Here is a 19,450-nt window from a genome sequence, read left to right as displayed (position 1 = left end):
GGAAGGACACACAGAGGCATGAGGAGGGGCTGCTGCATGCTCAGGAGACCCCACAGGCACAAGGGAGCCCTGAGGAGGTAGGAGGGGCTGCATGGAAACCGGAGAAAGGGGTACAAGGAAACTGGGGGGTCTCTGTGGGTTGGGAGCCCCCTAGGCTCCCATGTCTCACCGGGTGCTGCACTTGTAGCAGAATTCAGGTGCATCTTCTCTACGGAAAGTGCCAGGTTTGCACTGACACTCAGTGTCCTTGGTTGAGGTGCACGGACTTTTCTCTTCTTCCCCTGGAGGCCAAAGATAAGGTTTTGGGGGTGTGTTTCCCTCACGTGTCTCTCAACCATTCTTCACCACCCAGATCCCCACCCACTCAGTTCTACTCAGTTCAGGAAGTAATTTGGGGGCCATTTTCTGCAGCAACACACACAGACTATCCAAAGGACGGCCACTGTTCACGTGTCACCAATAGAGGCATATAAAAGGGACCATGCGTCATTACAGATTACATCAGGATTGGGAAGAAAAAGGTTTTAGATCACAAATCAGGAGCAAGAGCCGGGGTGGGGTGGGGCGGGGTGTAATATGAGACACTCTGGATGGAGAGGAACGCTTGGGTGACTTCCCAACACCTGGCCCTGCTGGTCATGAAGGCTGAGAGAGGCTGAGATCCCGGAGCAGAAGTCACAGGGCTCACAGGGGCCTGGCCCAGAACCAGACTCGCCACACAGCTCAAACCCAGCCCTGTCCCACTCACCCAGGCCTCCCGTGTTGTCACTAACCAGCCCCTCCGTCAAGGGACACATTACTCCCCTCCTTCCAACTGATGTTCTGAAAGACTTCCCTACCAGGTGGCATACGTAATACAAATAATTTCTGTTTTCATTTATTTTACTGACCTAAGACAGGGTAGAATGAAGACCTAGCTGAGCTGGAAATCAGGTTTCTGACTCCCCGTTCCATTCAAATCCCATCTCATCACCCAACTGTAGGTATGGGGACATGTTCTGTACCTGATTTGCAAATCCTACAGAGTAAGCAAGAAGAGAGGGTGTTTGAATAATTGGTGTAATCCACCTTATCCGTGCACGGTGTACAATCTCCACTGGCTTCCTCCATATAGAACCCTGGGAAGGAAGGGAAAAGCTGGTGAGTAAATCCCCACAGGATTCCCAGAGGCTGGCAGTGTGGACAGGGCTGCCTCTTTCGGCCATCAGTGGAATCCACACGGGGAACTCTCCTTGACCTGGCTTTAATCTTTTGATTCTACATCTACCACACACCTTAGACCAGTACTGCCAACAGGAGTATATTACTAGCCACACATAAAAGTCACATTCATAGTTGGCACACTAAAGAGGAAAAAGAAAGGGCTTCCCTGGTGGCGCAGTGGTTGAGAATCTGCCTGCTAATGCAGAGGACACGGGTTCGAGCCCTGGTCTGGGAGGATCCCACATGCCACAGAGCAACTAGGCCCGTAAGCCACAATTACTGAGCCTGTGCGTCTGGAACCTGTGCTCCGCAAAAAGAGAGGCCCGCGCACCGCGATGAAGAGTGGCCCCCGCTTGCCGCAACTAGAGAAAGCCCTCGTACAGAAACAAAGACCCAATATAGCCAAAAAAAAAAAAATCCAAGTCACTTGTATATTAAAAAAAAAAAAAAGAGTAAAAAGAAAGAGGCAATATCCAACATAGTATCATTTCAACATGTATCAATATAAAACAGTGAGATTTTTACTTACTTTAATACCTCACTAAAAAAATAAAACTCATGCTCCCTTCACAGTGTTCAGGGTCTGTGGCCTCCTCCCACCTGTCCCGGTGACCTCTCCACCTTCCACTCACCCCAGCTGCCCCCTAGCTTTGCTCAAAGAAGCCCAGCCCTGCCCCTTGGGGTGACAGTTCCCGGGGGCCCCCTCAGGAGCTCTACCTGGCTCTCTGCACCAAAGTCACCATCCCCAGGAGGCCTCACCAACCCCGACTCTGTCCCACCCATCACTCAATTATCCTCACGGTTGCTATCTCATCTCTCTGTCACATTTGTCCATCTGTCTGGGTACCATCCTAGGAGGAGGGTTCCAGGAGGGCGGGGGCCTCGTGCCCTCCACTGGCACAGCGCCTGGCACATGGAAGACTTCCAGTAAATGCCTGCGGAATAAGAACCAGGAACTGCAGGAATCAGAAGACCAGAAGGACTTGGAGACAAGGGTGGGGTAAGGGCTGGAGATCAGTCTTAGAATGTACCTGGTGGACACAACTTCTCTGAGAGGCTGCGATTCCATCTCTGTGGGGCAGCTAATTGCTGGTGAAATTTTTCCTGCCTTATGTGCATGGCTGAAGCAGCCGCAGTCTGTGGAGACAAAGCAGGGACGGGCATGAGTGGCTTCCAGACTCTCATCCCTCCCAGGATGCATCCCACAGTCCCTTGACCACAGCCTGCAAAACGAAACAGAACTGGGGCCTTTCTTCCAGCTATAAACTCTCATTCTTTTCATGTCTGTCCTCTGGCCTTTTGTGCTACCAAGTAACTTACACTTAAATTTTTTTCCTGGTATTCCTTTCTCTTATAATAAAATAAAATATGTTTATTCCGGAAAGTATGGGCAAGGAAAAAATTTTTTAAAAGAATACAGAAACCACAGGGATCCCCTCAGTTAGAGAAAACATCCATTATTTTGTGTCTTTACTTCTTCTATTTGACCATATGTGTAATACTCTCAGGCTCTCTCTCTTTCTTTCTCCCATGCGTGTACGTGCGCGCACACACACATTTCCACAAATGAGTCTTATACTATGCACACACTTTTTCAAAAGCAGGATACAGAATCACAGTTGAGTCATGAACTTTTGGCTTTAACCGGACAAGCTGTCCTGGAAAGGAAGCTGTTAGAGTTCCACATAATGAGTCACACAGAGGAAGAAGAAACAGCAATACAGGGTTTTGAGATGAGTCTCCGTGCTAACAATGACACAACGGGGCCAGTCGAAAAAATCTGAATGGAGTCTGCGGATCTGATGAGGATTAACGTGTTGATGTTAGTGTTCTGATGCTGAAGGCTGTGCTGTAGTTTTGGGGGAGCATGTCCTCATTTGTAGGAAATATACATTCAAGTATTCGGTCATGGGATCTAGCATGTCAGCAGCTATTTTTCACATGGTACAAGAAAAAGGGGGGGGGGGGTTTGTATAGTCTTTGCAACTTTTCTTTAACCTGGGAGTGACAAAAGAGAAAGTGAAATTAAGGAAAAAAGAAAGAAAGAAAGAAAAACAAAGTTACAATGGAAACAGCTTATGTTGAGCCCAGTTCAACTGCCTGGATCTAAACAACATAAAATGCAGCTCTCTTCCACAGAAAAGCCTGTCAAGTATTTGGGGACAGCTAAGCCCACATATGTCCTCTAAGTCGTCCCTTCCCCAGGCTGGGCCTCCTCCGAGTCCCCACAGGTTGGTAGAATCTCCTTTCCCTGCCTTCACAGTCCTATTCCCCCCTCTCTTTCCTGGTTCTCCTCTCACAGGCTCTCTCCCTCAATGTTTTATGATGAACATTTTCATGCATCCAACAAAGTTTAAAGATCTGTACGGTAAACTCTCATATACTCACCACCTAGATTCTGTAACTAATATTTTGCTATATATGCCTTATCACATATTTCTTTCTTTTTTTAAATTAATTTATTTAATTTTTATTTATTTTTGGCTGCGTTGGGTCTTCGTTGCTGCACGCGGGCTTTCTCTAGTTGTGACTCGCGGGCTCTAGAGCGCAGGCTCAGTAGTTGTGGCGCACGGGCTTAGCTGCTTCACGGCTTGTGGGATCTTCCCGGACCAGGGCTTGAACCCGTGTCCCCTGCATTGGCAGGCAGATTCTTAACCACTGCGCCACCAGGGAAGCCCCATATTTCTTTCTTTATCCATCCCTCTGTCCATTCTCCTAAGTGTCTTATTTTTATGATGAAATTCACATGTCTGCAACTCAATACTTCAGCATTATGTCAGTAACTTGAGCTCCATATTTCTTTGCAGTTTTTTTTCAGTGTTAAGATTTACAAAGAAGGAAATGCACAATTCTTAAGGGTACCATTCAAATGGTTTTTTAAAATGCATACACTTGGGAAACCCAGACCCTCTATCTAGATCCCGGAAATTAGCATTACTACAGAACATTCCTTCACACCCCTTTCTAGGTTATCCTAATCTCCTATGTGACTCCAAGAGGAAGTGGCCTTCATCAGATGGAGGAAGGTCTCTTCTGCCCTGATATAATGAGAGGTTTTATCATGACAGGGAGGTTAAGTGTTGTCGAATGCTTTTTCTGCATCTGTTAAGCTGTTCATATAGATTTTCTCCTTCATGGTGTTAGCATAGTGAAAAACACTGATTCATTTTCAGATGTTATTCCTGTGATTAACCCCACTTGGTCATGGCATGTTTTCTTCTTTAAAAATTGCTGAATTTAGTTTACTATTTGTTTTGTTAAGGAATTTTGCCTCTGTTTTTACGAAGGATATTGAAAGGTATTAATATTTTTCTTCCTTTCAAATGTTTTTGTCAGGTTTCACTATTAAGGTTATGCTGGGCTTAGAAACTACTGAAGAACTTTTAAGTTGTCTGAAAGAATTTGTGTAAGATTTTTGTCAGTTCTTTTACTGTTTGTATTTTTGCCGCCTCCCCCCCCCCCCCCCCACCTGCTGCCTGATCTGGGGTCTCCTGGTCATCCACTCCCAGTCTCAGAAATCTCATGGATCCTTGAAAATCTCTACTGGCACTGAGGAATCAAAACCACAGCACTGGGGTGCCCCATTTTTACCTCTTAGACTAGCAAAGAATTAACGTGTGGTTTAGTGTGGCAAAGGTGTAGGGAAACAGGCACACTTGTGGACTCTTGGGTGTGAGGTAAAATGGTCCAGCCTTCTTCTGGAGGCCAGTTTATCCTTATCTAAACAAAAGTGTAAAATTATCTAACCTGCTGACAGCAATTCTACTTCTAAGGAGTTACCTAACAGACAATGCACATGGCTACACGGATACTTGACAGTGCCTACAGGCGCCCAGAGCCATTCATCAGGCAGTGTTCAACATGAGTCCCACCTATGACAAACTGATATTTTAAAAACTAATTCTATATTTTTTTGTGAATACAAAACGTTATTTCTTTTCTGATTTTTAGTACTAATTTGTACAATGAAAAGTACACATTTTCATGATTCCTGTAACCTCGTTAGGCCCTTAATTTTTTTTTTTTTCCTGTGAACGTATAAGAAACTTTGAAAAGAGCCTCAAACAATCTGAGAAAGCAGTGGAAGTAGGCACATTTTTTTCCATAGTGAGTTTCTTTAGGATGCACACCGATAGTGGTAAATCACACCCAGAGCCTCTAGCTCGCCTCCTAAAGAAGTGGTGAGAATCTGGTCCCAATGGTGAGTTGATTGATGGTTTCTACACAGCACCCACAAATTGCAACAAACAGGAAGCAACGTTAAAGGTTGCTCCCCTTTCAGGGAAAAGGAAATTCAAAGGTGCTTAAGGCAGTGGTGGGGGAAGGCGGGGGCCTACACGGTTAATCGATTTACAAAGGACACGTTTTAAAAGTTAAACGTGGTCTTCCTTGGTGGCGCAGTGCTTGGGAGTCCGCCCGCCAATGCGGGGGGACGCGGGTTCGAGCCCTGGTCCGGGAGGATCCCACATGCCGCGGAGCAACGAAGCCCGTGCGCCACAACTACTGAGCCTGTGCTCTAGAGCCCGCGAGCCACAGCTACTGAGCCCACGTGCCACAACTACTGAAGCCCGCGCGCCTGGAGCCCGTGCTCCGCAACAAGAGAAGCCACCGCAATGAGATCCCCGCTCACCGCGGAGGAGGGTGGCCCCCGCTCGCCGCAACTAGAGAGGGCCCGCGCCCAGCGGCAAAGACCCAACACAGACAAAAAAATAAATAGATAAAATAAATAAATTTTTTTAAAAAAGTTAAACGTAGTGCAAAATAAAAAGAGAGAAAGAGAGAAAGTTAGAAAGAGTGAGGAGGATCGGAGGAAGGAAAGGGGAAGAGAAAGAAAAGGCGATCTGTCTGTCACTCGCTGATGCTCGCCTGGGACCAATCTGGAGGCCAGACCCTCCAAGGACCCGGAGGCGGAGAGCGGGCTCTTCTCCTTCGGGGCCGCAGGTAGATGCTGCCAGCCCCGGATCCGCACCCCGCCACCCCCTCACCCCCTGTACTTGGACTTCGCCAGGGAGGGTCCTGCCGGGACATGCCCAGCCGTGTCCCGCCCCCCTCCCCCCCGTCCTTTCCCGGCCATGGAGCGCGCCACCTGGCGCGACTCCCGGCGGGGACTCACCGACAGAAGGACACCCGGGACGACGAAGATGAGAACCAAGGCGCCCCGCAGCCGAGGCCTGGGACCGGGGGCGCGCCCTGCCCGGGTGCTCGAGGCGGCCTGTGTGCTCTGTCCCAGCTGCCCCGTGCTGTCGCGGGGCGCTCGCTGTCCCAGCCGCCGCGGGGTGACAGCCGGCAGAGCCATCAGGAAGCAACAGTGTCTTTCGTGGGGCGCTGGATCGTCCCTGCCGCCTGCGCAGTGCGCGGGGCAGGGCTCTACGGTCTAATGACTCAGCCAGACCCTAGCTTTATACCCTGTCCTGGGGTTGCGCCATCCGCGGGGGCGAATGAGCTACGCCTTCCGTCGAGTTGACGTAAACATTCACCACTTCTAGCCAATCGCGTGTGGCTCAGGAGAGGAGCCCAGCGACCTGGAGGGCACCTCTGTTTCAAAGAGGAAACTGCCTGCTTTGGCGGCTGATGCCCGGGGATGCGGTTTTTCATCAAGGGTCCGGTCTGTGCCTTTGGGAGGTGGGGACAGGGCACCTCCCACATGCTCTGTTGTGATCCGGGCTGTGAGATTCAGAATCTGCGTTCAAGTGGGGTCCTGACCCTGCCCCTTTGCAGGGCAAATGCCCCACCCGTTCATAAACCCTGAACCACCTGTCTTCTGACTACCGCCTTCTGCCCACTCTCAGCTTCTGCTCCTCCCCGCCCCCCCTCCATTGACCAGGGCCCCAAGGAGGCCAGAGAACAGGGACTCCCAAGAAGGAGACACCCCGAGAGTCTGCGGAGCGCCTCCAGCCCCGCTTGGCACAGAGTGAGTGCCCTGCACGTATTGTAGGGGTGTGAACTAAGAAACCGTGAATTGTTAGAAAAATCAGTAGACTGCCAGACTCACTTGCACTTTCTGAGATTTAAGTGCTTAGAGAATGAGACAGACCTGGTGGGATTTTTTGCCCTGGGCCTATTCACGTAATTAATGTTAATGATCAATTTACTATCGAACTACAAATACGTATTTATTTAAAGGCAAAGGATACACACTATATTTTCCTGTTGCGAACTCTACTTTTTAAGGACCTTAATTATCATTAGCATGTCTGTATAAATTTACTTTCGTCACGTTTGTTTTATAAACCTGAAGTTCTACCTGATAGAACATTTGGACCCTGGTGAATACCCCCTCAGGATTCCCAGCACCTTCCTCTACCCTCTCTCTCACCCTCCAGTGTCTGGGTTGGGCCTCTGATATCTGTGGGCTCTTGCCATGGACTCCATGGTGCTGTTCCCAAGCCCGAGTCTGTCCCCCATTCTTCACTGGTGCTGGGCTCTCTATCCTAGAGGGGTGTGAGCATTTATGACACAATGCAGGTAGAAATACTTTGTTAAAAAAAAGTTCCATCAAAGTCTGTTATGGCACCTTTCAGATATAATGATGCAAAATATAGAGAAAGGAACCTTTATTATGAAAACCTCTTCCACTGAAAGGAATCATCTATTCACGGTGAGCCTGGTTCAAAGCAGAGTAAGTCATCCTCCTCTTCCCTCTATGCCTTTCCTTTCTTTCCTTCATCATTTTGCTCCACAGGCCTACTTCCTATTAGGATGTTGCAGATTGGGAACAAGGGTCCCTGTCCTGTGCTGCACGGTGGTAGTGGTGGGGTGAAGTGGGGGGGGGGGACCACAACTGGGAGGTGTTCTGGAAGCTGCCCCCTCAGAAGCCTGGTGAGGGCCCAGAAGCCTGGTAGGGAAGTGCTTTTGTATTTGCTGTTTGTCACAGCAATGCCCCCAACCAGACCCTATATTGGATTTTTTTTTTCTTTTTTTTAATTGCAGACCAGAATACCAACATGTCCACTGGAGACCTCTGGGTTCTAATCATCCCTGAGTCAATAAATCCCTGTGTGACTTGAGGAAAGGTTTTTTTTAATTAAAAACATTTAAAAAATATTTTACACACTGCCCCTTGACGCCGGTGGCCTGAGGCAGGTCTTCTATTAACAGTCCAACTAGAGGAGGGGGAGTCTAAGCTGGTCCTGGGGAGGGGAGCTGCCAGAGAGAACCCAAGGCAGATTGGATGGAATTGATGACTCAGGCTGGTGGAGGTCTTGGGTACCCCCAGCCTCGTCACCTACCATGTCACTGAGAACCAAGAGGAAGCAAGAGACATTCGAAACAGCCAGGGGAAATCCGCCCCAGCCCCTGTGCTAAAGCCCACAGTCATGGAGCTGTCTCTGAGTCTCTTAACTCTCCGCTTGTATACAGTTCTTTTTTCTTTACTTGTTGCCTTTTGATGCTTTTCACCCATTTCTCCACCCCTCCAACCGCCTCCCCCGCCACCCCAGGCAACCATCAATCTGTTCTCTGTATTTGTGAACTTGATTTGGGGTTTTTTTGGGTTTTGTGCTTTTTTTTAAAAAGATTTTATATGTAAGAAAGATTATATTGTATTCTCTTTCTCTGTCTGGTTTATTTCACTTAGGATAATGCCCTCAAGGCCCATCCATGTTTTCACAAATGGCAGGATTTCATTCTTTTTATGGTTGAATAATAGTCCATTGTGTGTATGTGTGTGTGTGTGTGTGTGTGTGTGTATATATATATATATATATATATATATATATATATATATATACACACACACATATATATATATATATATATGCCACAATTTCTTTATCCATTCATCTATTGATGGACACTTAGGTTGTTTCCATATCTTGGCTATTGTAAATAACGCTGCTATGAACATGGGTGTGCAGATATCTTTTCCAGTTAGTGTTTTCATTTTTTTCAGATAAATACCCAGAAGTAGAATTGCTGGATCATATGGTAGTTTTATTTTTAATGTTCTGAGGAACCTCCATAATTTTTCATAGGGGCTGCACCAATTTACCATCCTACCAAGAGTGCACAAGGGCTCCCTTTTCTCTGCTGCCTCACCAATACTTGTTATTTCCTGGGTTTTTCTGATAATAGCCATTCTAACAAATTTGAGGTGATATCTCATTGTGGTTTTGATTTGCATTTCCCTGATGATTAGTGATATTAAACATCTTTTCATGTACCTGTTGGCCATCTGTATGTCTTCTCTGGAAAAATATCTGTTCAGATCTTCTGCCAATTTTTTAATTGGATCGTTTGGTTTTTCTTATTGAGTTGTATGAGTTGCTTATATATTTTGGATATTAGCCCTTTTTCAGATATATGGTTTGCAAACATTTTCTCCCATTCAGTATGTTGCCTTTTTGTTTAGTTGATGGTTTCCTTTGCTGTGCAGAAGCTTTTTAGTTTGATGTAGTCCCACTTGTTTATGTTTGCTTTTGTTGCTTTTGCTTTCGGTGTCAGATTCAAAAAATCATTGCCAGGACCAATGTCAAGGAATTTAACTGCCTACGTTTTCTTTCTAGGAGTCTTATGGTTTCAGTTCTTATGTTCAAATCTTTAATCCATTTTGAGTTAATTTTTGTGTATGGGGTAAGATAGCGGTCCAGTTTCGTTCTTTTGCATGTGGCTTTCCAGTTTTCCCAACACCATTTATTGAACAGAAGTCCTTTCCCCATTGTATATTCTTGACTCCCTTGGCATAAATTAATTGACCATATATGCATGGGTTTATTTCTGGGCTCTCTATTCTAGTCCATTGATCGATGTGTCTGTTTTTATGCCAATACCATACTGTTTAATTACAATAACTTGGAAATATAGTTTGAAATCAGGAAGCAGGATGCCTCTAGCTATGTTCTTCTTTCTTAAGACTGTTTAAGCTATTCGGGGTCTTTGGTGGTTCCATACAAATTTAAGATTATTTTATTTATTTACTTATTTATTTAATGTTTATATATATATTTTTAAATTTTCTTATTAGTCATCCATTTTATACACATCACTGTATACATGTCAATCCCAATCTCCCAATTCATCACACCACCCCCACCCCCCGCCGCTTTCCCCCCTTGGTGTCCATAAGTTTTTTCTCTACATCTGTGTCTCAATTTCTGCTGTGCAAACCGGTTCATCTGTACCATTTTCTAGGTTCCACATATATGCGTTAATATATGATATTTGTTTTTCTCTTTCTGACTTACTTCACTCTGTATGACAGTCTCTATATCCATACACGTCTCTACAAACAACCCAATTTCGTTCCTTTTTAGGGCTGAGTAATATTCCATTGTATATATGTACCACTATTTCTTTATCCATTCATCTGTCGATGGGCATTTAGGTTGCTTCCACGTCCTGGCTATTGTAAATACTGCTGCGATGAACATTGGGGTGCATGTGTCGTATTGAATTATGGTTTTCTCTGGGTATATGCCCAGTAGTGGGATTGCTGGATCATATGGTAATTCTATTCTTAGTTCTTTAAGGAACCTCCATACTGTTCTCCATAGTGGCTATATCAATTTACATTTGCACAAACAGTGCAAGAGGGTTGCCTTTTCTCCACACCCTCTCCAGCATTTGTTGTTTGTAGATTTGCTGATGATGCCAATTCTAACAGGTGTGAGGTGATACCTCATTGTAGTTTTGATTTGAATCTCTCTAATAATTAGTGATGTTGAGCAGCTTTTCATGTGCTTCCTGGCCATCTGTATGTCTTCTTTGGAGAAATGTCTATTTAGGTCTTCTGCCCAATTTTGGATTGCGGTGTTTGTTTCTTTAATATTGAGCTGCATGAGCTGTTCATATATTTTGGAGATTAATCCTTTGTCCAATGAATCATTTGCAAACATTTTCTCCCATTCTGAGGGTTGTCTTTTGGTCTTGTTTATGGTTTCCTTTGCTGTGCAAAAGCTTTTAAGTTTCATTAGGTCCCATTTGTTTATTTTTGTTTTTATTTCCATTACTCTCGGAGGTGGATCAAAAAATATCTTGCTGTGATTTACATCAAAGAGTGTTCTTCCTATGTTTTCCTCTAAGAGTTTTATAGTGCCTGGTCTTACATTTAGGTCTCTAATCCATTTTGAGTTTATTTTTGTGTACGGTGTTAGGGAGTGTTCTAATTTCATTCTTTTACATGTAGCTGTCCAGTTTTCCCAGCACCACTTATTGAAGAGACTGTCTTTTCTCCATTGTATATCCTTGCCTCCTTTGTCATAGATTAGTTGACCACAGGTGCATGGGTTTATCTCTGGGCTTTCTATCCTGTTCCATTGATCTATATTTCTGTTTTTGTGCCAGTACCATATTGTCTTGATTACTGTAGCTTTGTAGTATAGTCTGAAGTCAGGGAGTCTGATTCCTCCAGCTCCGTTTTTTCCCCTCAAGACGGCTTTGGCTATTCGGGGTCTTTTGTGTCTCCATACAAATTGCAAGATTTTTTGTTTTAGTTCTGTAAAAAATGCCATTGGTAATTTGACAGGGATTGCATTGAATCTGTAGATTGCTTTGGGTAGTACAGTCATTTTCACAATATTGATTCTTCCAATCCAAGAACATGGTATGTCTCTCCATCTGTTGGTATCATCTTTAATTTCTTTCATTAGTGTCTTATAGTTTTCTGCATACAGGTCTTTTGTCTCCCTAGGTACGTTTATTCCTAGGTATTTTATTCTTTTTGTTGCGATGGTAAATGGGAGTGTTTTCTTAATTTCTCTTTAAGATTTTTCATCATTAGTGTATAGGAATGCAAGAGATTTCTGTGCATTAATTTTGTATCCTGCAATTTTACCAAATTCATTCATTAGGTCTACTAGTTTTCTGGTGGCATCTTTAGGATTCTCTATGTGTAGTATCATGTCATCTGCAGACAGTGACAGTTTTACTTCTTCTTTTCCAATTTGTATTCCTTTTATTTCTTTTTCTTCTCTGATTGCCATGGCTAGGACTTCCAAAACTATGTTGAATAATAGTGGTGAGAGTGGACATCCTTGTCTTGTTCCTGATCTTAGAGGAAATGCTTTCACTTTTTCAACATTGAGAAGGATGTTTGCTGTGGGTTTGTCGTATATGGCCTTTATTATGTTGAAGCAGGTTCCCTCTATGCCTACTTTCTGGAGAGTTTTTATCATTAATGGGTGATGAATTTTGTCAAAAGATTTTTCTACATCTATTGAGATGATCATATGGTTTTTATTCTTCAATTTGTTAATATGGTGTAGCATATTGATTGATTTGCATATATTGAAGAATCCTTGCATCCCTGGGATAAATCCCACTTGATCATGGTGTATGATCCTTTTAATGTGTTGTTGGATTCTGTTTGCTAGTATTTTGGTGAGGATTTTTGCATCTATATTCATCAGTGATATTGGTCTGTAATTTTCTTTTTTTGTAGTATCTTTGTCTGGTTTTGGTATCAGGGTGATGGTGGCCTCATAGAATGAGTTTGGGAGTGTTCCTTCCTCTGCAATTTTTTGGAAGAGTTTGAGAAGGATGGGTGTTAGCTCTTCTCTAAATGTTTGATAGAATTCACCTGGGAAGCCATCTGGTCCTGGACTTCTGTTTGCTGGAAGATTTTTAATCACAGTTTCAATATCATTACTTGAGATTGGTCTGTTCCTATTTTCTATTTCTTCCTGGTTCAGTTTTGGAAGGCTATACCTTTCTAAGAATTTGTTCATTTCTTCCAGGTTGTCCATTTTATTGGTATAGAGTTGCTTGTAGCAGTCTCTTAGGATGCTTTGTATTTCTGCAGTGTCTGTTGTAACTTCTCCTTTTTCATTTCTAATTTTATTGATTCGAGTCCTCTCCCTCTTTTTCTTGATGAGTCTGGCTAATGGCTTATCAACTTTGTTTATCTTCTCAAAGAGCCAGCTTTTAGTTTTATTGATCCTTGCTATTGTTTTCTTTGTTTCTATTTCATTTATTTCTGCTCTGATCTTTATGATTTCTTTCCTTCTGCTAACTTTGGGTTTTGTTTGTTCTTCTTTCTCTAGTTCCTTTAGGTGTAACGTTAGATTGTTTATTTGAGATTTTTCTTGTTTCCTGAGGTAGGCTTGTATAGCTATAAACTTCCCTCTTAAAACTGCTTTTGCTGCATCCCATAGGTTTTGGATCGTCGTGTTTTCATTGTCATTTCTCTCTAGGTATTTTTTGATTTCCTCTTTGATTTCTTCAGTGATCTCTTGGTTATTTAGTAATGTATTGTTTAGCCTCCATGTGTTTGTGTTTTTTACGTTTTTTTCCCCTATAATTCATTTCTAATCTCATAGCATTGTGGTCAGAGAAGATGCTTGATATGATTTCAATTTTTTAAATTTACTGAGGCTTGATTTGTGACCCGTGATGTGATCTATCTTGGAGAATGTTCCATGCGCACTTGAGAAGAAAGTGTAATCTGCTGTTTTTGGATGGAATGTCCTATAAATATCAATTAAATCTCTCTGGTCTATTGTGTCATTTAAAGCTTGTGTTTCCTTATTAATTTTCTGTCTGGATGATCTGTCCATTGGTGTAAGTGAGGTGGTCAAGTCCCCCACTATTACTGTGTTACTGTCGATTTCCTCTTTTATAACTGTTAGCAGTTGCCTTATGTATTGAGGTGCTCCTATGTTGGGTGCATATATATTTATAATTGTTATATCTTCTTCTTGGATTGATCCCTTGATCATTATGTACTGTCCTTCCTTGTCTCTTGTAACATTCTTTATTTTAAAGTCTATTTTATCTCATATGAGTATTGCTACTCCAGCGTTTTTTAAATTTCCATTTGCATGGAATATCTTTTTCCATCCCCTCACTTTCAGTCTGTATGTGTCCCCAGGTCTGAAGTGGGTCTCTTGTAGACAGCATATAGATGGGTCTTGTTTTTGTATCCGTTGAGCGAGCCTGTGTCTTTTGGTTGGAGCATTTAATCCATTCACGTTTAAGGTAATTATCGATATGTATGTTCCTATTACTATTTTCTTAATTGTTTTGGTTTTGTTTTTGTAGGTGCTTTTCTTCTTTTGTGTTTCCCACTTAAGGAAGTTCCTTTAGCATTTGATGTAGAGCTGGTTTGGTGGTGCTGAATTCTGTTAGCTTTTGCTTGTCTGTAAAGCTTTTGATTTCTCCATCGAATCTGAATGAGATCCTTGCCAGGTAGAGTAATCTTGATTGTAGGTTCTTCCCTTTCATCACTTTAAATATATCATGCCACTCTCTTCTGGCTTGTAGAGTTTCTGCTGAGAAATCAGCTGTTAACCTTATGGGAGTTCCCTTTTATGTTATTTGTTTTTTTCCCTTGCTGCTTTCAATAATTTTTATTTGTCTTTAATTTCTGTCATTTTGATTACTATGTGTCTCAGAGTGTTTCTCCTTGGGTTTATCCTGTATGGGAGTCACTGTGCTTCCTGGACTTGGGTGGCTATTTCCTTTCCCATGTTAGGAGAGTTTTTGACTATAATCTCTTCAAATATTTTCTCGAGTCCTTTCTCTCTTCTTCTGGGACCCCTGTAATGTGAATGTTGTTGCGTTTAATGTAGTCCCAGAGGTCTCTTAGGCTGCCTTCATTCCTTTTCATTCTTTTTTCTTTATTCTGTTCCGCAGTAGTGAATTCCACCATTGTGTCTTCCAGGTCACTTATCCGTTCTTCTGCCTCAGTTATTCTGCTATTGATTCCTTCTAGTGTATTTTTCATTTCAGTTATTGTATTGTTCATTTCTGTTTGTTTGTTCTTTAATTCTTCTAGATCTGTGTTGAACATTTCTTGCATCTTCTCGATCTTTGCCTCCATGCTTTTTTCCAAGGTCCTGGATCATCTTCACTATCATTAATCTGAATTCTTTTTCTGGAAGATTGCCTGTCTCCATTTCCTTTAGATGTTTTTCTGGGGTTGTATCTTGTTCCTTCATCTGGTACATAGCCTTCTGCCTTTTCATCTTGTCTATCTTCCTGTGAATGTGGTTTTTGTTCCATAGGCTGCAAGATTGTAGTTCTTCTTGTTTCTGCTGTCTGCCCTCTGGTGGATGAGGCTATCTAAGAGGCTTGTGCAAGTTTCCTGATGGGAGGGACTGGTGGTGGGTAGAGCTGGCTGTTGCTCTGGTGGGCAGAGCTCAGTAAAACTTTAATCCGCTTGTCTGCTGATGGTTGGGGCTGGGTTCCCTCCCTGTTGGTTGTTTGGCCTGAGGTGACCCAACACTGGAGCCTACCTGGGCTCTTTGGTGGGGCCAATGGCAGACTCTGGGAGGGCTCACACCAAGGAGTATTTCCCAGAACTTCTTCTGCCAGTGTCCTTGTCCCTTGGTGAGCCACAACTGCCCCCCACCTCTGCAGAAGACCCTCCAACACTAGCAGGTAAGTCTGGTTCAGTCTCCTATGGCGTCACTGCTCCTTCCCCTGGGCCCCGATGTGCACACTACTTTGTGTGTGCCCTCCAGGAGTGGAGTCTCTGTTTCCCTCAGTCCTGCCGAAGTCCTGCAATCAAATCCCGCTAGCCTTCAAAGTCTGATTCTCTAGGAATTCCTCCTCCTGTTGCCAGACCCCCAGGTTGGGAAGCCTGATGTGTGGCTCAGAACCTTCACTCCAGTGGGTGGACTTCTGTGGTATAAGTGTTCTCCAGTTTGTGAGTCACCCACCCAGCAGTTATGGGATTTGATTTTATTATGATAGCGCCCCTCCTACTGTCTCATTGTGGCTTCTCCTTTGCCTTTGCATGTGGGGTATCTTTTTTGGTGAGATACAGTGTCTTCCTGTCGATGATTGTTCAGCAGTTAGTTGTGATTTCGGTGTTCTTGAAAGAGGGAGTGAAAGCATGTCCTTCTACTCCACCATCTTCCTTACCTCAAGTGTCAAGATCATTTTTTTCTATTTCTGTGAAAATGCGATTGAAATTTTGATAGGGATTGCATTGAATCTGTAGATTGTTTTGGGTATATGAACATTTTAACAATATTGATTCATCAATTCCATGAACATTTACTATTTTTCCATTTATTTGTGTCTTCTTCAATGTCTTGTAGTTTTCAATATACAGATCTTTCGCTTCCTTTGTTAAATTTATTCCTAGGAATCTTATTCTGTTTGATGCAATTGTAAATGACATTATTTCCTTAATTTCTCTTTCTGAGGGTTTATTATTAGTGTAAAGAAATAAAATAGATATTTCTATCAATAAAGATAACTTTATTGAATTCATTTATTAGTTCTAAGAGTTTTTGATGGAGTCTTGAGGGTTTTCTATATATAATATCATGTTCTCTGAGAATAGTGACGGTTTTAGTACTTTCTTTCCTATTTTTTTTTAACATCTTTATTGGAGTATAATTGCTTTACAATGATGTGTTATTTTCTGCTTTATAACAAAGTGAATCAGCTATACATATACATATACATATATCCCCATATCTCCTCCCTCTTGCGTCTCCCTTTCTTTCCTATTTGGATGACTTTTATCTCTTTTTCTTGCCTAATTCCTGTGGCTAGGACTTGTAGTACTATGTGGATAAAAGCTGTGAGAGTGGGCATCCTTGTCATATTCCTGATCTTAGAGGAAAAGTTTTCAGATTCTTGTGAATTATGCCACGCAGAGAACTTCCAGATAAGGAAGACACCTCTAGATCAGCAAAGGGTAACTACTGCCCTTTAGTTACAGTTGAAAAACATTACACAACATTCAAATACCACTCAGCTGCTCTCAGACCTCTCTTGTGAGGGAACTATGCTTTCAAAAGCCCAGTCATATGTGGAACCCTCCCCTTTTGGGGAAGGACACAGAGAGGAAGCCACAAGAGTGAATCTGCTTTTCAGGAGGGCAGTAGTTGTGATGCTCATTACTCTTTCTCCCGGGGAAGACGTGACTCGGATGGGTGACCTCATCTGTCACCCCATCACCTCTTTTGGGCATCTTTTCATGGACACATTCCTCCCTGTCCTTAGCTGCAGTCAAGAGCCAACCAGGACAATGCTGGAGAGAGATTTCTTATAGGAACATTTATGTATTATCTGATTATTGCAATAATGGGACATTTATTTTCTACAATATGTACACACAAATTTTGATGAGACTTATTTGAGAACTGCTGCTAACAACATTCCTGTTCATCTTATATTCCCAAAAGAGAGAAGGAGAAAATTAAATGCATGGTGAGTGTTGAAGGGGTTTTAGGTTCTCCATGAGGAAGGTGACCTAGGATCCTCGAGAACTTCTTCTGCCTGGATTATTGGCCAGCTAGAAGAATCAGAACCACGCAATTGTAGAGACCACCTCACTGGAGCCAGTGGGCATGAGTTCACCCACCGACCCTTACCTCTAGCCCTTTTGGGCCTGCCTGGTGGTCAGGGTCTGAACAGCCCTTGTGGGTGCTGTAAGAGCACTGCTCAGTGCTTTGGCCTCGGAGGAAATTTCATGACGTTCCTGTGTATGCTGAGTGTCACCATCACTAGGCCCCCTAGTGCCTGCATGACACAGGGAGTATGTGGAGAGAGAAGGAGTCTGGTTGGACGTTTAGTGGACAGAGGATGCAACTAATAGAAACAAAGAGTGGCATCCTATCCCTTTGTCCACATAATGTAACCCAATCAGGGGGTGACATCCCATCACCTTGGCATTTTCTTGGTGAGAAGCAAGTCACAGATTCTGTCCATACCAACAGGTGGGATTACACAGGGCTGGACTCATTGGTGGTCATCTCAGCGTGTGTCTGCCTCATGGATTATTTTAAAATCAGAAGAAAATTTAACGTAAAAGTAACCTAGTAATGGATCATTAAAACATGTACAAGACAAGGTACGAGAATAGAAAGGGTTCCAACTGTAAAGCACAAGTTTGATGAGCTGGTTGTTTTCCTAATGTACACTGAAATAGTGGATATATATTGTGCCTGACTTTTAAAATGAAATAAGAATCCTGCATGTTCTCCCTTAAACATACCTTTGGATATTGTTAAAGATCCCACCTGTTGGCACTACTGCAATATTCTACATTCTAAATGGCAGTAAGGTAGATTAGGACTTGGGCCCATATGACAGAGAAAAGTAAGCAGATATAGATGGAAGATGTTAAGTGTAAAGTTAATGATCAGGTATATAATTGAATATTTTTCCCTTTTAAATTGATACGCTAATTTCAGTACACTTCTTTTCTTTGAATAAGGGAAGTTGGAATAACCATAATGGTAGTAATGACTGAACAACTCACAAGACAGCAGTGGGTGCAGGAAGGGATTTCCCCAGGGAAACCTCAGGACCCAGGAGATGCAGGTCCCTGCTTGCTGCTGCAGACCAGGGCATACAAGATGGAGGTGAGCTTTGTCTGGGCCACTTCCCTTCCAGGGATCTTCCCTCCCTGTGGTGAGGACATTCCCTCCCTAAGGATGCCCTGATCCCTCTCAAGGTGTGAATACTTTGCCAGGGTCTGTCCTCATCCACCTGCAGGGCCCTGAAGAGCTCTGTGCAGACATGCCACTGTCCCAGCCCCAGCATGACCCTCTGCCTTCTCAACCCCAGTCCTGCGCCTGACCTTTCTCCAGCATGGGGCTAAACGAGTGCACGGAATCAATTGTGAGGAACCCTGACCATAGCTCCCCAAAAATCTCCAGACCAAAATGAATGAGCTGTTGGTAGGAACCAAAATAGTGCACGTGTGTATGTGTGTGTATGTGTGCACACATATGTGCATGTGTGTGTGTGTGTGTGTGTGTGTGTAGAGGAAAAAATACCTCTATAGCTTAACTCAATATTCCACTTCTTCTAGGAAGTTACCTTAAGAACATGATCAAGAATCTAACTGAAGATATATTTTCAAATATATTCACAAGTTCTTGGCTATCAGGATGCTGGTGATTGAGCTTTCAGGGAGGGGATGGTTGCAGGGCTCCAACATAACAATGGACACTTGCCATCTTGGGAATGCAGGTCATCTTCCTCACCTTCAGAGGTGACCCCACAGGTTTATTGTCTGCGTTGGGGTGGGGAAGTTGGGGCAAAGGTGAAATGCAGGAGAAAATGTACAGGGCTGGAGAATGGGAATGCCCTATAGTAAGAGGACACCTAGTACTGGTTTGGAGCAAAAGGGAAGGAGAAAGGGGGATAATTGAGCAGGAGCAGACTGTGGAGGAGAGGAGAGATGGTACTCGAGGACTACGGAAGATTAAAACAGCAGGTTGTGGTTTCCGTGGCTTCAGGGTGAGACTGAAGTATCAATGGGCAGGGGCAGAAGGGCAGCCTCTGGGGGTGGGGGATGCAGCTCTGTACTCAGCACCTTGGTTCTGGGAAGGGGACAGAGGTG

The 19,450-nt window shown here is 43.5% G+C and overlaps 1 protein-coding gene across 7 annotated transcripts in view; it reads right to left on the bottom strand.

Moving 5' to 3' along the window:
• Positions 1-19,450, bottom strand: part of LOC132368206 (tumor necrosis factor receptor superfamily member 10A-like) — a 45,278-nt gene that overhangs the window by 7,207 nt on the left and 18,621 nt on the right. For 3 of the 7 annotated variants that reach the window (XM_059926875.1, XM_059926878.1, XM_059926877.1), the window contains exons 1-4: positions 6,317-6,605; positions 2,235-2,340; positions 1,005-1,118; positions 170-281 (exon numbers count right to left, since the gene is read on the bottom strand). In XM_059926875.1, coding sequence (XP_059782858.1) covers positions 170-281; positions 1,005-1,118; positions 2,235-2,340; positions 6,317-6,499 — 515 coding nt within the window. In that variant the 5' untranslated portion in view covers positions 6,500-6,605. The other 4 variants (XM_059926879.1, XM_059926876.1, XM_059926881.1 and 1 more) reach the window with 4 other exon arrangements.

The sequence above is a fragment of the Balaenoptera ricei genome, chromosome 6 (assembly GCF_028023285.1).
Source record: "Balaenoptera ricei isolate mBalRic1 chromosome 6, mBalRic1.hap2, whole genome shotgun sequence".
NCBI classification, from domain to species: Eukaryota; Metazoa; Chordata; class Mammalia; order Artiodactyla; family Balaenopteridae; genus Balaenoptera; species Balaenoptera ricei.
This window is presented reverse-complemented; position numbering and strand designations above follow the sequence as displayed.